Source organism: Glycine max, chromosome 3, assembly GCF_000004515.6.
Source record: "Glycine max cultivar Williams 82 chromosome 3, Glycine_max_v4.0, whole genome shotgun sequence".
Classification (NCBI taxonomy): Eukaryota; Viridiplantae; Streptophyta; class Magnoliopsida; order Fabales; family Fabaceae; genus Glycine; species Glycine max.
In genome coordinates this window covers 140,840-160,030 of record NC_016090.4, presented here as the reverse complement: position 1 = coordinate 160,030, position 19,191 = coordinate 140,840, and the positions used below count along the sequence as shown (strand labels likewise).

The following is a 19,191-nucleotide window of genomic DNA, read 5'->3' as shown; positions in this document are numbered from 1 at the left end:
TTTTCCCTCACAAACTTTATCTGTAAATTTCACTGTTAAATTTATTACAATTAACTTACTTATAAATCATTTGAAGGAGTTCAAGTAAATAATTAGAAAGGTTATTACAAAGTCTCCATAATACCATTTACAGGCTGAAAGAACTTAAACCAAATAAATTAACATTGCACTTGGATACTCTTGTAACTAGCTATATCTTCCATGGCATCTGCATTCTCTTGGGTCCACTTCATCTCCAGCACTTATTGATGAACACTTCTGTTTTGGAAATAATATCTCAATGAATGCATGCCTACCTATTATGGGGATTAGCAAATCTTCCAACAATGTAATCACTCAAAGGTTTAATGTATATAACATGTTGCAAATAAATTTGCTAATACAGTTTATCCCTTACTCATATATGTCAGTCACACACCCCCTAGATAGCTGCTAACAAGGTTAAAACTGTAACACTCCAACCAATGTTATAGACAACCAATGTTATAGACAGGACACTTACATGTTTGTCCTCCAAGCTAACTTGATACCGACTAAAATAGCAGTAAATTATCCATGAAGAATGAATTTTTTTTCCAATACTAGCCTCAAACACGACATGAACAAAAGACATGTTACACCTCACTATTTTGTGAACTTGTTGGTAACTTGGTATTATAGGAATACCTTAACAAATTTGTTTATAAACCACACTTTGATGTATAGGGACTAAAAACAATAAATTTAATATTTTTTAATAGAAAATTATCACAAACTTTTAAAAAATACATAATGTCATGATAAAAAATTCAAAATATATAATCTATATAAATTACATTTATCTTTTATGCATTTTTATATTTTGAAAATATTTTTTTAATTTTTTTCATTGCCAATATTATAAAAAAATTAAAAAGATAAATCAATATTTTTCCTATATCATTTTACATTTATTTACAAATAAATAAATAAAATATGCTGTGGTAGGCAATGCTGCAACAACAACGTGACATGTGCATCCACCACCAATTTGTATATATGTATATATAATATAAAAAAGAAAATCACATTTTTTTATAAAGAAAGTGATTTTACCAAAAACTAATCTTGATACTGAGTTCAATATGAAGAATATTAGTGTGTTACTTAAATTTCTTACTAGGTTGATTAGAATTTTATCTCATTCAAAGGTACAAAAGCCCATTAGATGAGATGGAGGGTTGCTTTGTTGGTTGGTTCCATGTGGCATCAGAAAAAGCATGGAATTTCGGAACTTAAGTGCCATTGCCCGCATGTTTAAAATAGAAAAATTGATAAGGTTTGCATGTTATATCATGAGAAATATATGCATTCAAATCATGCACATAGTTTTGATTTCTCATGTACATACATATTGTGTCGCTGGGACGATTATTTTCAATAAAAAATATTTTTATAAAAAAAAATTCAAATTTTCTTAGATTAAAAAATGATTTTACAAAAGCAGCTTTTATACTAAATATTAAGCAAAAAAACACAATTCTGCTGGTAGTCCTGTAGTTTTGCCATGAAACAACAATATGTAATAGTGCTTCGTAGCCATGTAGGAACCCGCATTGGGTATAACTCCGAAAAAACTCATCTTACAGAAACATCCTTTGTCTACACATCGGTTAAATTTCCTCAGCATGGGCCCTGTATTTTTTATCCCTGGTATCAGAACAAAAAACAAAAAACGCCATAAACGGATCAAGCTGATTAAACGCAGAATTTCCCATTAGTGTAACTAATGCAAAAAAAGCATACGCATAACTTACATGTGAGTCGAGAAGAACAATCTCAAAGGCATAATACTTCTTTGGATCATTTAGAGGAAACATGTGCCGAGATTGAATTACACTCGCCTTAAAATTCCAAGACTGCTTACCAGAATGAACATCTCGGGGCTGATCAAACACGGTAGCCATTCTGATATAAGAAAGCACAATAAGCATGAGGGGGATGATGAAAGGCATGTGTGATTGCAAATGCATGCATTGTTCCTTTATAGACCAGCAATCTGTCCAACATATCCCCTCCAATGCACAGTTCGAAAATTTCTGAGAGAGAGACAAATAACTCAACAAATTCCAATGTCAGATGACAAGATATGTCCAGTTTGAGACTTCCCTAGGGAATGTAAACAAACGACTTATTTACATTATTTTGAATTTTTTAAAAGCTAAATAATTAATTCCTTTGAAATGATGAACAACAGTTTCTAGACTAGATTTAAAGTCATGCAAGGTTTCTGCTTCACATTTTACTCCCTGAAGGTTGGCATGAACTTCAAAGGAGTCTAAGTTGATTTGTTAGCATTCAGCTGAAGTTCAGATGGTTTACCTCTTTTGTACCTTTGCCTTTTTCCTGAAATATTATGTTGAAATCACTTCAAGCTAGCAGATTAAGTTGGTGCAAAATATCTTAAAACATGGTACAAATTAAACATTTTTTTCTCAAGCTCTAGTATGTAGAATAATACCTTCCCTCCCTGACTCAACCATCTTATTGTTGGAAATCAGGAACAGAGAAGCTTTCATACGGTAATCACTTTGATTAATCTTTTAGTTGTGAAGAGATTTTTATATTTACTTTCTCTTGGTTGTCAACTTAGACAAACACACGGCCAACCAGTGCAAAAAAACAAAAATAACTTAGGATCTACCGTAAATGGCCTCCAACCAAATCCAGCCAAATATAAAGTGATAATGTCAGTTTAAAAATATCAACCAATAAATCAATTTAGCATCACTTCTAAAATAATCATTATTAAAATCAACAAGCTTATCATACACAAAAATTTATAAGTAATGACAGTACAAAAACCCTCTACACTATTGGTGCGTATCCGAATTGTTCTAATTTTATTCTACATAATCTCATCCTTTCCATTCTGCTTCAGCTATTTCATGACACCTGCAAGTTTGGATTGGACCTTCTTAAGGATATTTATTAGGCCCTGCAGTTGGGCCAGAAAGCACCCCAACATGCACCTACATCTTCCGATTCCCATGAAACCCCACCTTCAAAGTATTTGATCTCTAGCACTACGACTGAGAGAGTAATAAAAGCTTCATTAATGCTCAATGCAGCCCCTGAGCGCTTCTACAAACTCTCTTCACGATTCCAACCCAGTTTTATCATCTCTCGTTCAACCTCCCACGTCCACATGTCACCCACAATGATGAACTTAATGACTCCTTCAGCGCTTTTTTTCAATATTGTCTCACTCTCCAACAAGCTCTCCAACTTAACTCTCAATTGGTTCTCACCTCTGCGCATAGTTTGCTCTTCTTGGCCACCAAGCTCATAGCCGTTTAGGCCCACTTTGACTTTCTCTCTGACGCTGGCCAAGTGTTCGATGCAATCCCTCCTTTTGAGGGACTGCACAATCCTCTTTTGTGGAACTCCATTATCAGAGCCAATGTCTCTCACGGGTACCATGAACATGCGCTTGAACTATCTGTTTTCATCTAGACAAAACTGTAGCCAGGAAGTTTAAAGGCAATTCTCTTATCTATCACCTCCCTTAACCTCTCTGCGTCCTTAAATCTCCCAACACCAACCAGAATATTGGACATAAGAACATAATCCCCACCATGTCCTCTCTCCATCTCCAGTATTTTATTGGTCACCCTCTGACCAATTTCAACATTGTTATGAACACTGCAAGCACCCAGCAGCGTCCTCCACATCACAGCATTGGCAACCTCATGAGGTACCTGTAAAGCAACCTTTTCAGCTTCTTCTAACCTCCCAGCCCTCCCCAGCATATCTATCACACAACCATAATGCTTGATGTCTGGTACAAGGCACCAATCCTTTACCATTTTAACAAAAAAATTGATCCCCTCCTCAACCAGCCCGCCATGACTACAGGCACTCAAAACACCAAGGAATGTCACATGGTTCGGCCTCAGCCCAGTCTTCTCCATGCTTTCAAAACTCTCTAGAGCTTCCCTCCCCATCCCATTCATTGCAAAACCAGAGATAGTTGAAGTCCATGATACCAAATTCCTCCTCTGATCAGGTATCTCCTGAAAGAATCTACTCATACTAGCTATGCATCCACACTTGGCATACAAGTCAAGTAATGCATTTGTAATGCGTACATCAAAGGCATTGAAGCCTCTTTTCTCTACATAAACATGAACTGATTGGCATATCTTAATACACCCGATATTTGCAATAGCTGGAAAAATGGTCAAAAGAGTAACTTCAGTAGGTTCTATGCCATCAACTTCAATCATTTTCCTAAACAAAGTTAAAGCTTTGATGGGTTGATTCCTTCGTGTGTATCCATCAATAACAAGAGTCCATGACACTACACTCCGAGCAGGCATCTGATTAAACACGGAACAAGCAAGTTCAACCTCACCCCATTTAATCAAACCAGTAATAAAAACATTCCAACTAACTAAGTTTCTGTGCTGCATTTCGTAGAACACCTGTGCTGCTTCAACTAAAAGGCCCGAACTTGAGTACATTTGCAGCAGCCCAGTTTTCACATAGACATGAAACTGAAAACCAACCTTGAAAACAAGGGCGTGGAGCTGAGTCCCAAAGTGGGTGTAATTTGGGTTGGCAGAAGCATGGCAGAGGAAGGCAAAAGAGAAGGTGTCCAGGGAAGGGTATGTCAAGAAAGTGTGGCAATGTTGGGTGTATGTGAAGAAGTGAAGAGCTTCGTGGGGATAAGGGCCAAAAGAGTAACAACGGATGACGTTGTTGAAGAGGAGTAAACAAGTGAGGGTGTTGTGAAAAGGGTTGTAGAAGAGGCCAGAGGTGATGATGTGAGAGTGGACTTGTTGGAGAGGTTGGCGTTGAGAAGGGTCTCTGAGAAGAAGGGAGAGCAAGTGTTGTGGGTGTTTGGGTTTGGGAGAGGATGAAGCATACGGAAAACGGGGAGAGATGGTGGTTGTGGATATGGTTGCTTCTGCTACACAACCTGGAAGTGAAAGAGGTTGCCTCAGTTTCAAGAGTGGCATACCAAGCATAATCATGCAATGGCCATTGGCAATATATATTGTATTTCATTCACAATTTCCAATATTTTTACCATCTTTCTCCATCTGCTATAAAAATTCTGTGAAACTCAATTTAAATGTTCTAATTGCTGAAAATGAGAGGATAAATGAATGTACCAGAAGAGAAACGGCAAAGAGTATTGGCGAACAAGTTCAGTGCTGATGAAGCAGTGCGACTTCTCCACAGTGACACAGCCATTTCAAACCTGTAATGCCTAGGGATTCAGGGTCCATTTGCTTTATAATTGTAAAATTTAGTAAAACAAAGTGATTCTTTTAGAGATTTTGTGTAAAGGAGAAGTTTACACTTGGTTATAATTATAAAATAATACTTTACCCTGAAAAGTGATTTTAAGTTAACCAGAAAAAAAAAAAAGCAGTAAGCCAATGTCAACTATAACAACAATCCAAGAAATTGTCATCTTCTCGCAAGGACTTTCTGATTGGAAGAATGATGATGTTGCAATGTGGTTTGCTTACGTACGTTCTGTAAATCAAAGAAAGGGATATAACATGAGCAAGAATGTAAAGGACCAATTAAGAGAAAGTGTGCAGTTACGTACTAGGTTATAGTAGTCACCCTTCAACTTGCTATGTAACCATTAATCAATGGCACTGAAACACGTAATGTAAGAGAAAATATCAAAAACGTTCACCAAACATTATTAAATTGATTGTACAATGATTTGGAATCACATATATCACATATAGTTGCTAAAAGCGCATGTGTCCTTCACCAATTTGAAAATGCTTTCCTTCAATGAGTTAAATTATGCTTGAAGGTGTTGTAGATTAAGATATATAACAATATAGAGATGAAGTTATGCCCTGAGAGATAATTGAGTGAGAGAGAATGAAAAGGAAATAAAAAATTAGTGATGGGAGAAGGTTTCCCAAAAAGAGTGGAGAAAAAATAGTAGAAATTTTTAGATTTGTATAGTTATTTTTTATTTATTAAGGGCATAAGTCTTATAATAAGAGAGACTAAGAAGTAATTACTAATATGCATATTCCCTTTATCTAATGTTATTATAGACGTCATAGATTACAGAATGTATTATTAAATTGTTTTGAAAAACATTAAGCAAAAATTATAAATGTATCATGGATTTTTAAAATTTTAATTTACGTTTTATCATTGATAAATAATGTTTCATTAATTTAATTAATTATTTTTTTTACATATTTTCGATTTATATTTCACCTATTTATAAATTACAAATTTTAATAAAAGGAGAAAATAAACAAGGACAAAACTCTTTAATTTTCATGACCTGGTAAGTTCTATATATGAAGTTATTTAGACATGATTATGGACATTATTTGAATTGTTGCTACTCATTGTTAATGTGACATTAGAGCTAATTTGTTAGTGTGATATTCTTTATGGGTTTAATAAAATCCTAAAAGGTCTACGACATGCAATCTAGGAAAGTTCCCCAGACCCATGATGTGACTTTTAAGAGAAGACATTTTACTTTTCACACTTCTTTTATAATTTTCATAAAAGATATTTCTGTCAAAGAAAATTACAAAAAAATTGGTAAAAAGTGCGAAGAGTTAAAAAGGAAAGTGAATAGCACAGGCCTATATAATCTGATTCCTATTTAGTATTTATATAAAACACATGCATGTCTGAGCAGGATTTGGAACTTGTTATAGACCAGGATAAAAAAAATGTCTGATCGACCATGTTAAACAATTGTCACTTCTTTATAGAATGAGCACTTAAATCAGTATAAAAAATTAGAACAAGACTCCGTGATACATTTTCCTCCATGATTTAACACAGATCCGCTATGCAAAAAATCCCCGGTCCGCTGGATTTCTAAGTACTAAGAACGAATAAAATTACTAAACCAATATCACATTCAAGTTTCAAATAATGAGAAAGTTCCTGATAGTTGCTTTATCAAATTAATATTTAATTTATAGCTAGTAAGAAATTTTATCAATTAGTATTAAACAAGAAACTTTTTCTAACAATTACCATATATCATTTGCAGTAATAATCATACTACCGCATATTATTTGACTGACATTACAAACGAAAACTGAAGTCATTTGAAATAAGAAACTGGAGTCCGCTTCACTTCAAACATTCATGCTTATTTCAACTAAAGACTGAAATTGAAATAGCTCGATACCGCCAAAGTTGATAGTTATCCAAATTAAACTGCAACAGAAATACACCCATAGAGCACCAAAAGCACAAAAAGGGAACTTCAAGGATAAAAGGAAGTGCACAGGTGTGTGATCCATGTACAACAAGTGCAAGAATCATTACCTTGAACAAACAAAATTTGTTGGCGAACCAAGAAAAAAACAAAAACAAAAAGTCACTTTTTTCTCAGTTGGGTTTCTCACTTCCCCCCTACTCACTCCAAAATATAAAAATTTATGGCACAACACTTCCCGCAAGAATTTTGATGGCAAACCTTTTTCTCCTGAACTAATTAATTTCCAGAGCTTCAAACAAACTCTATTTGCCTTTTCTTTTTTTACCATTTTTACCAAACTTTTTACCCTTTGTCGACTTGCTCTTTATATAAGAAACCCTGTTGGCTTTTGTCTGCCTCTCCTTTCGAATTTGATCCATATCTTTGATCTCTGAACGCACATGAGCATTGGGCATTGAATGCTGCTTCTTGCTGCCTTTAAAATTCCTACGACCTCTTTGGTAAGATCCTGTATAACATGAATGCATAAAGTTTCTGCGTTTAGCTTTTATACTAGCAAAAATATCCTACAACCATACATCATTCTTTGACATTACCAACCAGCAGTTACAACGCGCACAACTATGTACTAGAAATTTGAGAAACATGACAGAATATGTGAGAATTTTTAAAAAAATGAGATTCAGGATTTTGATGAAAGGGATTAGTTTATTTAAACAAAAAAAAAAACTACAACCAATTTCTAAAGAAGGCAAAACACATATATGGGCATTTTACATGCAAATGCCGAGATAAATCTTAATGAGGAAACAATATAACAGTGTTCATCAAACATAAAAATCAAAGGGGGAAGCAAACTAAGTACCTGCCAAACTTGTTGATTCCTGAGAATCACCATCATTATTTGTCCCTTTAAGTGATATCCTACCATGTGAGCGTTCTTTCCACTTCTTATATATACCAGTCTTGTTTGCCTTTGTTTTTGCACCACTCTCTGTCTTTATCTATACTCGAATAGAAAATATAGATGTTAATATGTTATGTCCTAATTCTTACAGGTAGGTGAATAAAATAATCTCATCTTGCCTTGTAAGTACCAACATAAACGATGGGGCCTTATAAATATTGTACCTTTCCATTTGCAGCAACACGGTCACCATTGTTTAACTTGATGTACTTTTTACCCCTCTGACACCAAAAGTTTTATGAGATAAATGACAATTTTTCAATATATATATAATTTCAAAATTAGCTTTTTTGTCTTCTTTTATAGTTCAACTACAACTTTAGCATTACCTTATCCCAGTGATACATAGATCTTTGTTTCTTAATGCCAGTACCATCATCTGCCACTAGATCAAGGACAGCTGCTTCCAATCTAAAAATATTGAACATCATTAAGACCAAAGCCGAACAAGCAAAAGCTAAAACCATTAGAAAGTATGGTATGGTATGTTCAAAGTCACTATAATATAATAGCAAACAAATTAAACACCAAAGCGCAAACACAATCAGCCAAAAGTTTTATAGTTCCAGCTTTTTGGTTCTGAACTAATGATTTATAATATGGGCCAGCAGGATGTTTTGGTTCACACTAACCCCCCACCCACCAACAAAAAATAGCAAATACCTAAACAATTAATAAAAGAAAAAAATACCTATTAGAAGCAAAGTCTTCATTAGCTTTTACTGTAAGGCCAGCCTCCATATGCTGAGAATGATAGCAAGGGACAAGTTATATAAGTAGCCAACTTTTTAGTTTCAAAAGTATAACCATCACAGAATATAGTATATATCTGTATGATGAACTATGTAATTCAGATAAATATAAATAATAGTAATACAGGTAGTGACTTACTTGATTTTTTGGTATTGAACTTATATAGTGATCCTCATCCTTGAAACTTTGGGGCTTCCTCTTAGAACCACGTGCTGCTAAAACTCAAGTAACAGAATAAGAAATTAATCATTACATTTTATCTTCCCCTTCTAGTCTTTCACTCAAAAAAATCCTAATAAAGCATACCCAAGTAAGAAATTTTCTATCAATTTTAACCGACAATTCTTACAATGACCCAATCTTAACTGCTAAGAAAGAAGTAATAAGGTTGAGGCACTATGTTCTTTCAACTGTGACACTAGAAAGGCACTTGCTTGATAAAACATATCAAGTCAAGGCCAAGTTAGACAGAGCTTCCATCTTCTAGAATCGAGTATATTAAACTATTATCTGTCATAGTTATAAAAATGAATTTACAGTTATAGGTAGTAATTGTCAGTGACTATCCTTAGAGGGTATAAGGTCAACTCAATACAGTGAAAGCAAGCAATTAATACAACCATCAGACTACTCTGCCAGCCTTGTTATTAATATTTTGGTAGTTCCTTTTTTTGTCATTAATCAATTATATTCAATAGTAATCTTCAATTATTATATTCAATAGTGATCTTTTTCCCCTTTCTTTTGATATTTCTCTTTTGCTAAAGCCTATGACATGTTCTTGAAGTATAGAAATCACCCTAACCACATATCTACATCTTTGGTTGAAATAGAAACTAGACTGACCATGATTAACAAATAACATAAAACCAAGCATAAGACACTTACTTAAATCAAGGGTATAAAATACTTTATGATGAAAACCATTCACTTTACAAACTGAAAAATACAACGATCAAACTTAAGGAAAGTTCAATGACAATAAATGAAACAACACCTTTTCTTCCTTTCTCCATGGAAGGACTGATTTCTGATTGAATTTCCTCCTGCAAGGAACAAAGTATGAACATATATATCCCCAAGAAATGAATATATAGAAAACAAAATCCAAAATAAAACTAACAACTAGATTGATTCCAATCAGTCAGCAGAACAAGGCATGTTTTCTAAAAAAGGAGTTTGAATTGTCCAAATCCAAATTACAACAATAGCCACATACCTTTTCCTTATTACTCTTAGACTGCTGCTGTTCACGAACCAAATTTATAATATTCTCATGAATGGCTCTTTTCCTTTTCATCACATCGACCCATTGGCCAGAAGGGCCCTGCAATTATTGAGAATCATTTAGGTAAAGTAGAAAGACAACAATACATACATGCACATCATATGGATAATGTATTTAGAAGTAGAAATCCACCTGTAACATATTGAATTAGACTAAAATATGGGATTCTAAAATGGACATAATATGTATAGTGTATTAAAGTAGAAATCCACCTGTTGATGCTTTGATTTAGCTGCTTCCCCTTCAGCTTCCAAAATAGTCTGCTTTGGCCTGATATTGAATTATTAAAGTAGTGCAACTATAAAATATACTGAAAGAATGTAAGTAAAAAGGATATCAGCATAATTAGCATAATCTTGCACTCACCTAAACTTTTTCAAATGCTCAGAAAATGCAAGTGCCGTTAACTCCCCTGTTTCCAACACATTCATGAACATTGGATGCAGCCCTTCATGAGGCAAATCCTTTACTCTTCTAATGGACTCCTTTGCGGGTAAGGGTTTTGTTTTTGAATATAAACGAAATGCATTTTTACAGGTTCTCTGCAATAATTCCAGTTCCGCAGAAGTATCAATAATTTCCCTAACTCTGTCTGAAACAAGGTCGATGACTTTTTGTGGGAAACGACCATAAATGGTTTCTCTATTTGCCATTGCCTGTTCACATCTAGACATTACTCCATCCATATCCTGCAAGAACTCTTCTTCGGTGGGAGCAGGTTTGATTGGTTTCGAAAGAAACAAATGAAGATCCAAAAGGTAAGCCATATCCTCAGGAGTCACAAAAGAATATGCAGTCCCAGTTCGACCAGCCCTTGCAGCCCTTCCAACTCGATGGACAAATATTTTAGGCTTGGGGGGAAAGTCCCAATTGATAACATTATCAAGTAATGGAATGTCAATGCCCCGGGCCGCAACATCTGTCACAATCAACAACATTGTCTTTCTAGCCCTAAACCTCGATACATGGATTTTGCGAGCATCTTGGTCCATGTCGCCATAACACACAGATGGCTCAATACCCTCTTCGCGAAACAAAACATTGAGAAACTCCACATGATGCTTGGTGGACACAAAAATCAATGTCTGCTGATCAGAACCAATGTGCTCCCGAACCAAATAGAGCAAGGCGGAGTACTTCTCCTCCTGCCTCAAAGTGAAGAAGGCAAGCTTCAAGTCAGGGCTAATTCTAGTTTCTAAGTCAAGGCGGACAAGCTGAGGGTCTCTCAAACCAGCCTTGGCAAATTCAGCAAGGGCACTGGGCAGTGTGGCACTGAAAAGCAAGGTCTGACGGTTCTCCCCGAGCTGAGCAAGAATCTGATGCAACTGCTCGGCGAAACCCATGCCAAATAAACAATCAGCCTCGTCGAAAACAACATACTCGACGCTGCGCAATGACATGTCATCAACCTCAGACAAATGGTGCATGAGCCTACCAGGAGTGGCAATTATGATGTCAGGACTCTGAGCTAATTCCTCAAACTGAATCTCCATACTATCTCCACCAACTAACAAACTAACACGAAGGTCTGATCGAAAGAAAAAGAAAAAAAACAGAATAAAATGAAATGAAATCAAAGAAACAGAAAATGAAAAAAAAAAAAAGTTGAATTGAAGGTGGACCTGTGAAGTGGCCAAGCTCTTTGGTGAACTTGAGAGTCTGAAGGGCCAAGTCCCTGGTAGGGGATAGAATGAGGGCTCTGACACCAGACTGAGGGATATGCTGGTTGAGGCGGTGAAGCATGGGGACAAGAAACGCCGCCGTTTTGCCAGAGCCAGTGCGAGCCATGGCAACGACGTCGGAGCCAGAAAGGATGAGGGGCATGGTCTTCCGCTGAATCGGAGTGGGCACTTTGTACCCTTTGCGCTTGATTCCTTTGAACACATTGGGATTCAGACCAAGTGATTCAAAACCCCCAGATTTTGCATTCTTATTCATCTTCTTCTTCTTCGTCGCTTCGCGTCCCATCTTTCGTCTTAGGAGCTATACCTGTATCTAAGAGGAACGGCTTCGAGTTTCATCCCCCAAACCCATATAAGTAGGGTTTTATACTATTCACTTTCATTTCACCAGTTTTATTTTAACAAGCGGAAACAGCGTCTGTCTTCGTATTTTTACTGCACTATCGTGCTTTTTGCCTTCAAATTATTATTTTTTTTATCTTATAGTACTGTAAATTAATTAATGTGTATTACAGTAATATAAATAAATTAAATTATATAAAAAATTAAAAATTTACAAATATTACATACATAAAATTCAAAATAAAAATACATGTATTTATATTCTGTTATCATATTTATTTATTGTTCGTACGTGTGTAGTTGATAATTATTTTTAGTTAACTATAAAAAAAATATCAATAAAATAAAAATAGTAAACTTGAATAATTTTAGATTTTTATCTTGAAAAAAATTTCTCAAATGATTATACTTATCAATAAATTTTTAATATTTTTTATTTTTAAATTTGAGAATCTCAACAGAACAGAAATAAGTTAATACTATTTATCATATTAGTTTCACCTATCTTCAACTCAAATATATTTCCTTTTAATTTTATCTTATAGTTTTTTTAAGATATGCTTTTTATATTTAATTAAAAATCTCAACGAAAATAAGTTCTCATTTAATGTATAAGTTTGCTCTAATCTCATGAAATACAGTCTCTTTTAATAAAGAAGAATAACAAAAATAATTATATTAAAAATGGGGAAAATATAGAGAGATTGAATAATTATATGTTTAATAACATATTTTTAATAATTTTAAAAAGGAAAACATACATATTTTAATTTCTTTAGAATTTTAAATATTTTTTGTTATCTAAATTTTTTCATTTTAAAAATTTCAACTTAGATAAACTGAAAAAAGAAAATCCAACAACGTACAATCTTATTCATTAGTACTGATAAGTTAAAAGGAGAGCAATAGATAAGGAGCTGTAGTTAATTTTGATTTTAAAACTACTCATTTATTATTTTCATATTTAATTGGGCCAAGTAAGCTTTGTATGTTGTAACTACCCATTTTTTTAGATCAAGTAACATGGTCTCTTTGAATTATCATGAATTAACAATAAAATGATGTCATATATATATATATATATATATATATATTAAAATTGTAAAATGAAAAAAAAAAAAAAAAAGATCCCCACAAGAATAAGATAGAGGAAGAAAAGAATAAAAGTTGCAAGTGTGTGGAAATAAAAAAAAAAAAAGGAAAACTAAGGAATTTCAAACTGGATGCATATATCTATGTCAACTCAACCCTTATTGAGTTTATTTTTCATGTCTTTATTGTCAACACAAAATCCAAAATCTTTTCTCGAATATAAAGCTTTCAAAACATTTGCAGAAAAACCAATCTTTTTCTTTAAATTTGGGGTTGGACTCACCAAATCAAATGTTTACACCTGTAGTAAGAACCAGAGAAAATAAATATTTTTTCATTAGCAACAACAAAATTATTATAGAAAATAAAAATTAGATCAAAATTATTATAAAGTAAAAAATATATAAATGCTGCATATATGAATGTGACGAATGAGGAAAATTCACTCATTGAATGAGTCGGTTATGGTGAATCCGTGAATGATTAAAGGGTAAAATCTCTACGTATGCAAGAATTCTCTGAAGTCATGAAATTTCCTTGTGCAGTGTCATCATTTTGTGAACAAATTCAACTATGATATTCCTTCCTTTACAACTGCCCCCGCCACTGTCAAAATTTGGCCACAGCCATGAATGGGGAACTTAAAAAAAAAAAAAAGGAGAAGTAAGGCCAGAAGGATGAATAAATGGAAAAATGTCCATTTGGGTGGAAAAAAAAACACATTACATTTTGTGCAATGATAATCACAAATGAAAAGGAAAGATGAAAATATATCATATTCAGAGCTTCTCTGTTGACTCCATCCTACTTCCATCTCCATAAGTTATCTTGTATGGGAAAGGAGACTCCTTGGATCTTCTCTGTTTTGTTGTTTCAACATCCGCTTCCTTGGACCATGTTTTCTTCTCATTTTTTCTTCCCTATAAAAGTTGTGTATAAAAGTATATTTAAAAAAGAAAAAAAAATAATACTGAAATCTCGAAAAATATCTTTTCCATTTTCATTTCTTTCACCTAATCACTCTTTTACTGTTTATGCAATTAAATAATAAAAAGAATTATTTTTCTTTCTTATCTCATAACCTAACAAATCATCCGGTTTCTGTTTTTTTTTTTCTAAACAAAAAAACTACCCTAAGCCTAGTGGATAACGCCTACAAGATCATGATCAATTAATTCACATATCTCAATACTGATACTATTACCAGGTTTGACATTTTTTTTATATGATATTCCCCAAGGCCAAACGCAAATCATGGGTGTTCTGTCATTGCTAAGCATGTTGATGCTAGAGATGTTGAGATTACTGCAGGTAAGTTACTCTGCAACGTTCGTCTACTCAGTTTGATATTCTACCAGCTAATTACTTTTTTTGACATTCTACTAGTTGTATTGTACATTAAAGAGAGCAGCAGATGCAGATTTTCTGAGATTGATAGGCGTTGTACCTATAGATCTTTGTCCCTTGAGGAGGATAAGTCAATATTTTCAACAGTATATGGAAAATTGATACTGCTTGAGCATGTGAGTGATCATACATTGTTGTTATTTTTCTTATGTATATATGATATAGGTAAGTGAGCATGATATTGGCTACAAAGACAGCTTGATGTTGTTTGCCAAAGATTTAGGACCCACTGCACAAAATATAGCTAAAAGGAAATTACTTGGATGTGAAATTCGTACAGTATCTACTTCTGCTCCATGCAGACCAGATACTTCTAATGGAAGGGAAAAGGTTGAAGGGACATTGAATTCTGGTCCTTAGGGTGTCATAAAGAGTTCCCAAACAAGAGTTTATGTTTTGATTCATCCTATTCGCAAGCTTGTGCTGAAGATTTTACTTACTCAGATCAAGGGTCCAAAGAAACTGGTAAGAAGTCTGGGAGGATGTTATTGGACAGATCAAAGTTGGTTAATCAAGAAAATCTATCAGTTTCAGTCCTAGAGAATTCTTAAGCTAGTATTGTGTTAGACTCAAGGTTAGAAAACAGTTGTGTGCTTCAATCTCAACCAGCTGGGGCCATAGAAAGTACTGATGTTTCAGGAAACAATTTCATGTTTGGTTCAAAGTGTGTAATGGGTGATCGTGAAGTAACAACTGAGATTAGTTGCTCATCTGATCAGGCCATGAAATCAGACCAAACTGTGCCGCCGGCTTCTAATTTTGTTTTCAATCTTCCTTATTTGAAGACACGACTTAATCAGATAAATTCCTCAGATCGAGCAACATAGGTTCTTACAACTGCAACAGGATTCTAGTGACAAGATGAGACCCTTTTCTGCTCCAGTGAGTTATCAGGGAGTTTTGATCCGTAATCCTCCAACTAATTTGCACACTACCATTTGCAGTCACAATCAGCCTAACACTAGTCATTGAATAATAATCAGTAATAGCTCACAAACGTGAAAGCTGAATACGTTTAAATTAATACAAATTTCTCGCAACTTTTAGAAGAATTAATTCACAAACAAAATCATGTACCATTAGAAAGTACAAGATCGATCCTATTAGAATCAAGTGTCAAGATGATTATTAATATTTTAATAGTACACTGCCATTTGTGTTGTGTTTTGTAGAGTATTTCAAATGGTTCATGTCCCATATTATTTGGTTTTCTTTACCTTCAAGTGCTTATAGACTTTTCAAACAAGCAAGTAGCATATGTAGGCTTGTATGCCTGGTTGACTTTTTATTTTCACTGTTATTAATTAGTTTATTTATTTTTAGAATTTGTTTTAATTTTGAAATTGAGCTTTATATTAATTATATGAAAACCTGTGAATTTTAAATGGCCATTTTTTACTTGGTCTTCCATCCGAAAACGTGGGTTAATGGATGGAGCTACCCAATATATATTCACATTAAGTTAATGGGCGTATATTAAGCTTAGAAATAATGCACGGAGCCTATAATAATTTCTAGTTGTTTAAAATGAATGTACACGAGTTAAATAAAAATATTGGATGCATTAAACTCAGCTCATATATGATGATAAGGAAAAGGAAAGTAAATAAAAAAGAATGTTGAGATTTAAAATGAATGATGGGAAAGGGAGGGGTGGGAATTGGTGGTACGAATCCTACGTTCAAGGAGGCATGGAGGCACCAGCCACTTGTGAGTTAGATTTAAAATGGGAAAGGGTTGGTTAAGAGTTGAAAGTAAGTTGGAAGGGACAGGGTTTGTACGTTATTTTGTGATTGTGATCATCGTGTTGCATGCGCGGCAGTGGCTGTGGTGGTGGTCACGGCAGCAATGGCATACAGGAGAAGACACGGAATATCCAGAGCTTCCACCTTCAAGGAAGAGGTTCATCCAGATTATGATGATGCCAATGATCCAACTCCTCTTCCATCTTTGTCCTCTTCCTTTTCCTTCACTCCATCTTCCTCTAATTCCTCATCCTCCCTTGCTGCTCAGGCCATCAAAGCCTCTGCTGCTCGTCGTGATCCCTCTCTTTCTTTTACTTTCGCCAAATCTGAACAACATGATCAACATCAGAGATCCAAGGTAATTCATATATATATATATATATATATATATATATATATATATATGATGTAATAATATTTTCATATATATGCATGGCATCATGCAGAGCTTTGAGGCTTACGGCGATGTTTCCAAGTCTGGTGTGTGGGGCGTCCTTGCTCAGAAAGCCAAAGAAATTCTGGAGGACGATAAGTCGTCATCCCCACAACACAACGACGTCATCAATATCATGCCACCAGTTGTCGACATAGACAAACTCAAATCGCACTCTTTTAATACCTTTGCTCCTCCTCCTCAGGAGAATAATAAGACAACAAGGCCAGATCAGTCAAATCAAACTGCAGCAGCAGGTACGTGGAATCCATGGCAGCCGCAACCAGCTGCACAAACAGGAGGAGGAGCCTCTCAAACTATCCATCAAACACAACTCAAGGCATCTCGCGACGTAAGGTGGCACTAACAATTTTGTGATGATATATATGCATGCATTCTTCAATTGTTTCGATCGGTTTCCTTAATTAATGACATTGACATACAGGTGGCAATGGCAACAGCTGCCAAAGCAAAATTACTCCTGCGGGAGCTAAAGACCGTTAAAGCAGATTTGGCTTTTTCAAAAGCACGTTGTGCTCAACTAGAAGAAGAAAACAAAATGCTCCGGGACCGCCAGGGCACCGACAAGGGACAAAACGTTACCCGTGCAGACGATGATTTGGTAATTATTTTAAGTTTTTTGTTTTCTGCATGCTATACCTACTTGTTCATTATTCCTTAATTAATTAGCTAGTGATTGTGATGGATCAGATCCGGCTTCAACTAGAGACACTTCTTGCTGAGAAGGGTCGATTAGCTAGTGAGAACGAGGTATATGCTCGGGAGAATCGTTTTCTACGGGAAATTGTGGAGTACCATCAGTTGACCATGCAAGATGTGGTGTATCTTGATGAAGGCATGGAAGAAGTCACAGAACTTTATCCCTTAGATGCCACTGGCACTGCGGTGGTTCCTCGGTTATCGCCAAAGTCCCCACGCTCGCCTTTAAGTCGAGGAGGCTCACAGACTAAATCATTTTTTTCTGTGCCACAAATACAAGAAGAAGAAAAGAATGTTACATCAGAGTCGTCGTTAGATGAGGCTCCTCCTAGTATCATCGATTCTAAAGATCATCCGCATGCAAAGTGATATATATCCTTAATTAATTTTATACATGTGTAGTTTGATTTAGCCTTAGATGGGTTTCTAGCTTACTCGTGAGATACATACACCATATATATATATAATATGCATGCATTAGTTATTTAGTTTTGTCTTGTGTTCCCCCGAAACAAAAACAACACATTTGTTAATTGATTTTGTATCTCTATATATGTAACTTGCCCGCCCAGGTTTTGGGTGCGTTTGGCAATACAAATTCTTCTTCTTTCTCTACTTTTTATTAGCAACATGAACAAATTTTATTACTACCAAGAGAAGAGTTTAACACTTACATAAAAAATTTGTTTATTCACTTGTTTTTCTAGTTTGTTTCTGACCATTAGTGGGTTCATCCTTTAAGGTTTATATAGTTCAAAAACTTCATGGGTTAATATATATAGCTTCGCAAAAGTTTACCTAAAATTTTGTTTGTTTGTTTGTTTTATTCAAGTTGAATTTAAGAGCATTCGAATTGTTTTTACTATTGCAGAATCATGTGCATGTGACCGTCCAATGTAGGCAGAATAATATGACTCACTAATAATGAAAACGAGCCTCTACTTGAATTTGTGCTTACTCTCTTGGACTATGCCAATGATATGATACAATCATGCATACAACTACATAATCATCCGAATTTCTTTTTACTTAATTTCTTGTCAATGATTTAAACTCGTTACCTTATTGTACCATCTTAAATAAATAATTGCCAAGAGTATTAAAAGTAGAAAAATTTTAATTATTGTCATGCACTTTACAAGAAAAAAGAGCCGGGGGGCAAAGCGGAATCCCTTCCTTTCTTTTATGTAATTTGCTTTGAAAAGCATGAAATACAATAATTTAGGAAAAGTTAAAATCATCCACGCTTTATTTTTTTTAACAGCGAATCCACGCTTCATTTTTTTTAACAGCAAATCCACGCTTCATTTGATGTTCTTATGTTAACTGCTTTATTCAGCCAAATCCTTCATTCGATCGCGATCAAAAACTTACAGTTGCCGACGAAACGAAAAGAGGGAGCAAAGTCAACCACTTGTTATACATTCTTTTCATCTATTTTCCAGTTACACCCCAATTGTTAAAACACTGTGTCAAAAATGAAAATAACTAATAATAATCATTTTATTAAAATTAGAAATAATAAATGACTTGAGATTAAAATATTTAAAATTTAAAATTA

At 34.5% G+C, this 19,191-nt stretch overlaps 3 protein-coding genes across 7 annotated transcripts; 1 reads left to right on the top strand and 2 right to left on the bottom strand.

Moving 5' to 3' along the window:
* Positions 1 to 1,451: 1,451 nt before the first annotated feature.
* Positions 1,452 to 5,502, bottom strand: LOC100805207 (pentatricopeptide repeat-containing protein At1g09220, mitochondrial). Of its 4 annotated transcripts, XR_005890847.1 has the most exons (4): positions 5,139 to 5,502; positions 2,341 to 2,364; positions 1,776 to 1,926; positions 1,452 to 1,668 (listed from the first exon to the last, which is right to left on the bottom strand). XR_005890847.1 is itself a non-coding variant. In XM_041014292.1 (2 exons), exons 1-2 carry the CDS (start codon positions 5,218 to 5,220, stop codon positions 3,471 to 3,473), a joined length of 1,554 nt encoding a protein of 517 aa, XP_040870226.1. In that variant the 5' UTR covers positions 5,221 to 5,497; the 3' UTR covers positions 2,731 to 3,470. The 4 variants fall into 4 exon arrangements, 1 of the variants encoding a protein (XP_040870226.1); XR_003266429.2 differs by having other exon boundaries at positions 1,776 to 2,364; XR_005890848.1 differs by lacking the exon at positions 2,341 to 2,364 and having other exon boundaries at positions 5,139 to 5,248.
* Positions 5,503 to 7,109: 1,607 nt separating this feature from the next.
* LOC100806274 (putative DEAD-box ATP-dependent RNA helicase 29) lies at positions 7,110 to 12,289 on the bottom strand. 2 transcript variants are annotated; one of them, XM_003521801.5, is made up of 11 exons: positions 11,832 to 12,289; positions 10,576 to 11,737; positions 10,422 to 10,479; positions 10,141 to 10,248; positions 9,919 to 9,967; positions 9,060 to 9,136; positions 8,860 to 8,912; positions 8,498 to 8,579; positions 8,333 to 8,389; positions 8,067 to 8,205; positions 7,110 to 7,709 (listed from the first exon to the last, which is right to left on the bottom strand). In XM_003521801.5, exons 1-11 carry the CDS (start codon positions 12,175 to 12,177, stop codon positions 7,504 to 7,506), a joined length of 2,337 nt encoding a protein of 778 aa, XP_003521849.1. In that variant the 5' UTR covers positions 12,178 to 12,289; the 3' UTR covers positions 7,110 to 7,503. The 2 variants fall into 2 exon arrangements, with proteins under 2 accessions (XP_003521849.1, XP_006576276.1); XM_006576213.4 differs by having other exon boundaries at positions 9,060 to 9,133.
* Positions 12,290 to 16,504: 4,215 nt separating this feature from the next.
* On the top strand, positions 16,505 to 18,245 carry LOC100804676 (uncharacterized). The gene is made up of 4 exons (XM_003521799.5): positions 16,505 to 16,835; positions 16,924 to 17,262; positions 17,356 to 17,532; positions 17,622 to 18,245. The coding sequence occupies exons 1-4, from the start codon at positions 16,581 to 16,583 to the stop codon at positions 17,997 to 17,999; spliced, it is 1,149 nt and encodes a 382-aa protein (XP_003521847.1). The 5' UTR covers positions 16,505 to 16,580; the 3' UTR covers positions 18,000 to 18,245.
* Positions 18,246 to 19,191: the final 946 nt, after the last annotated feature.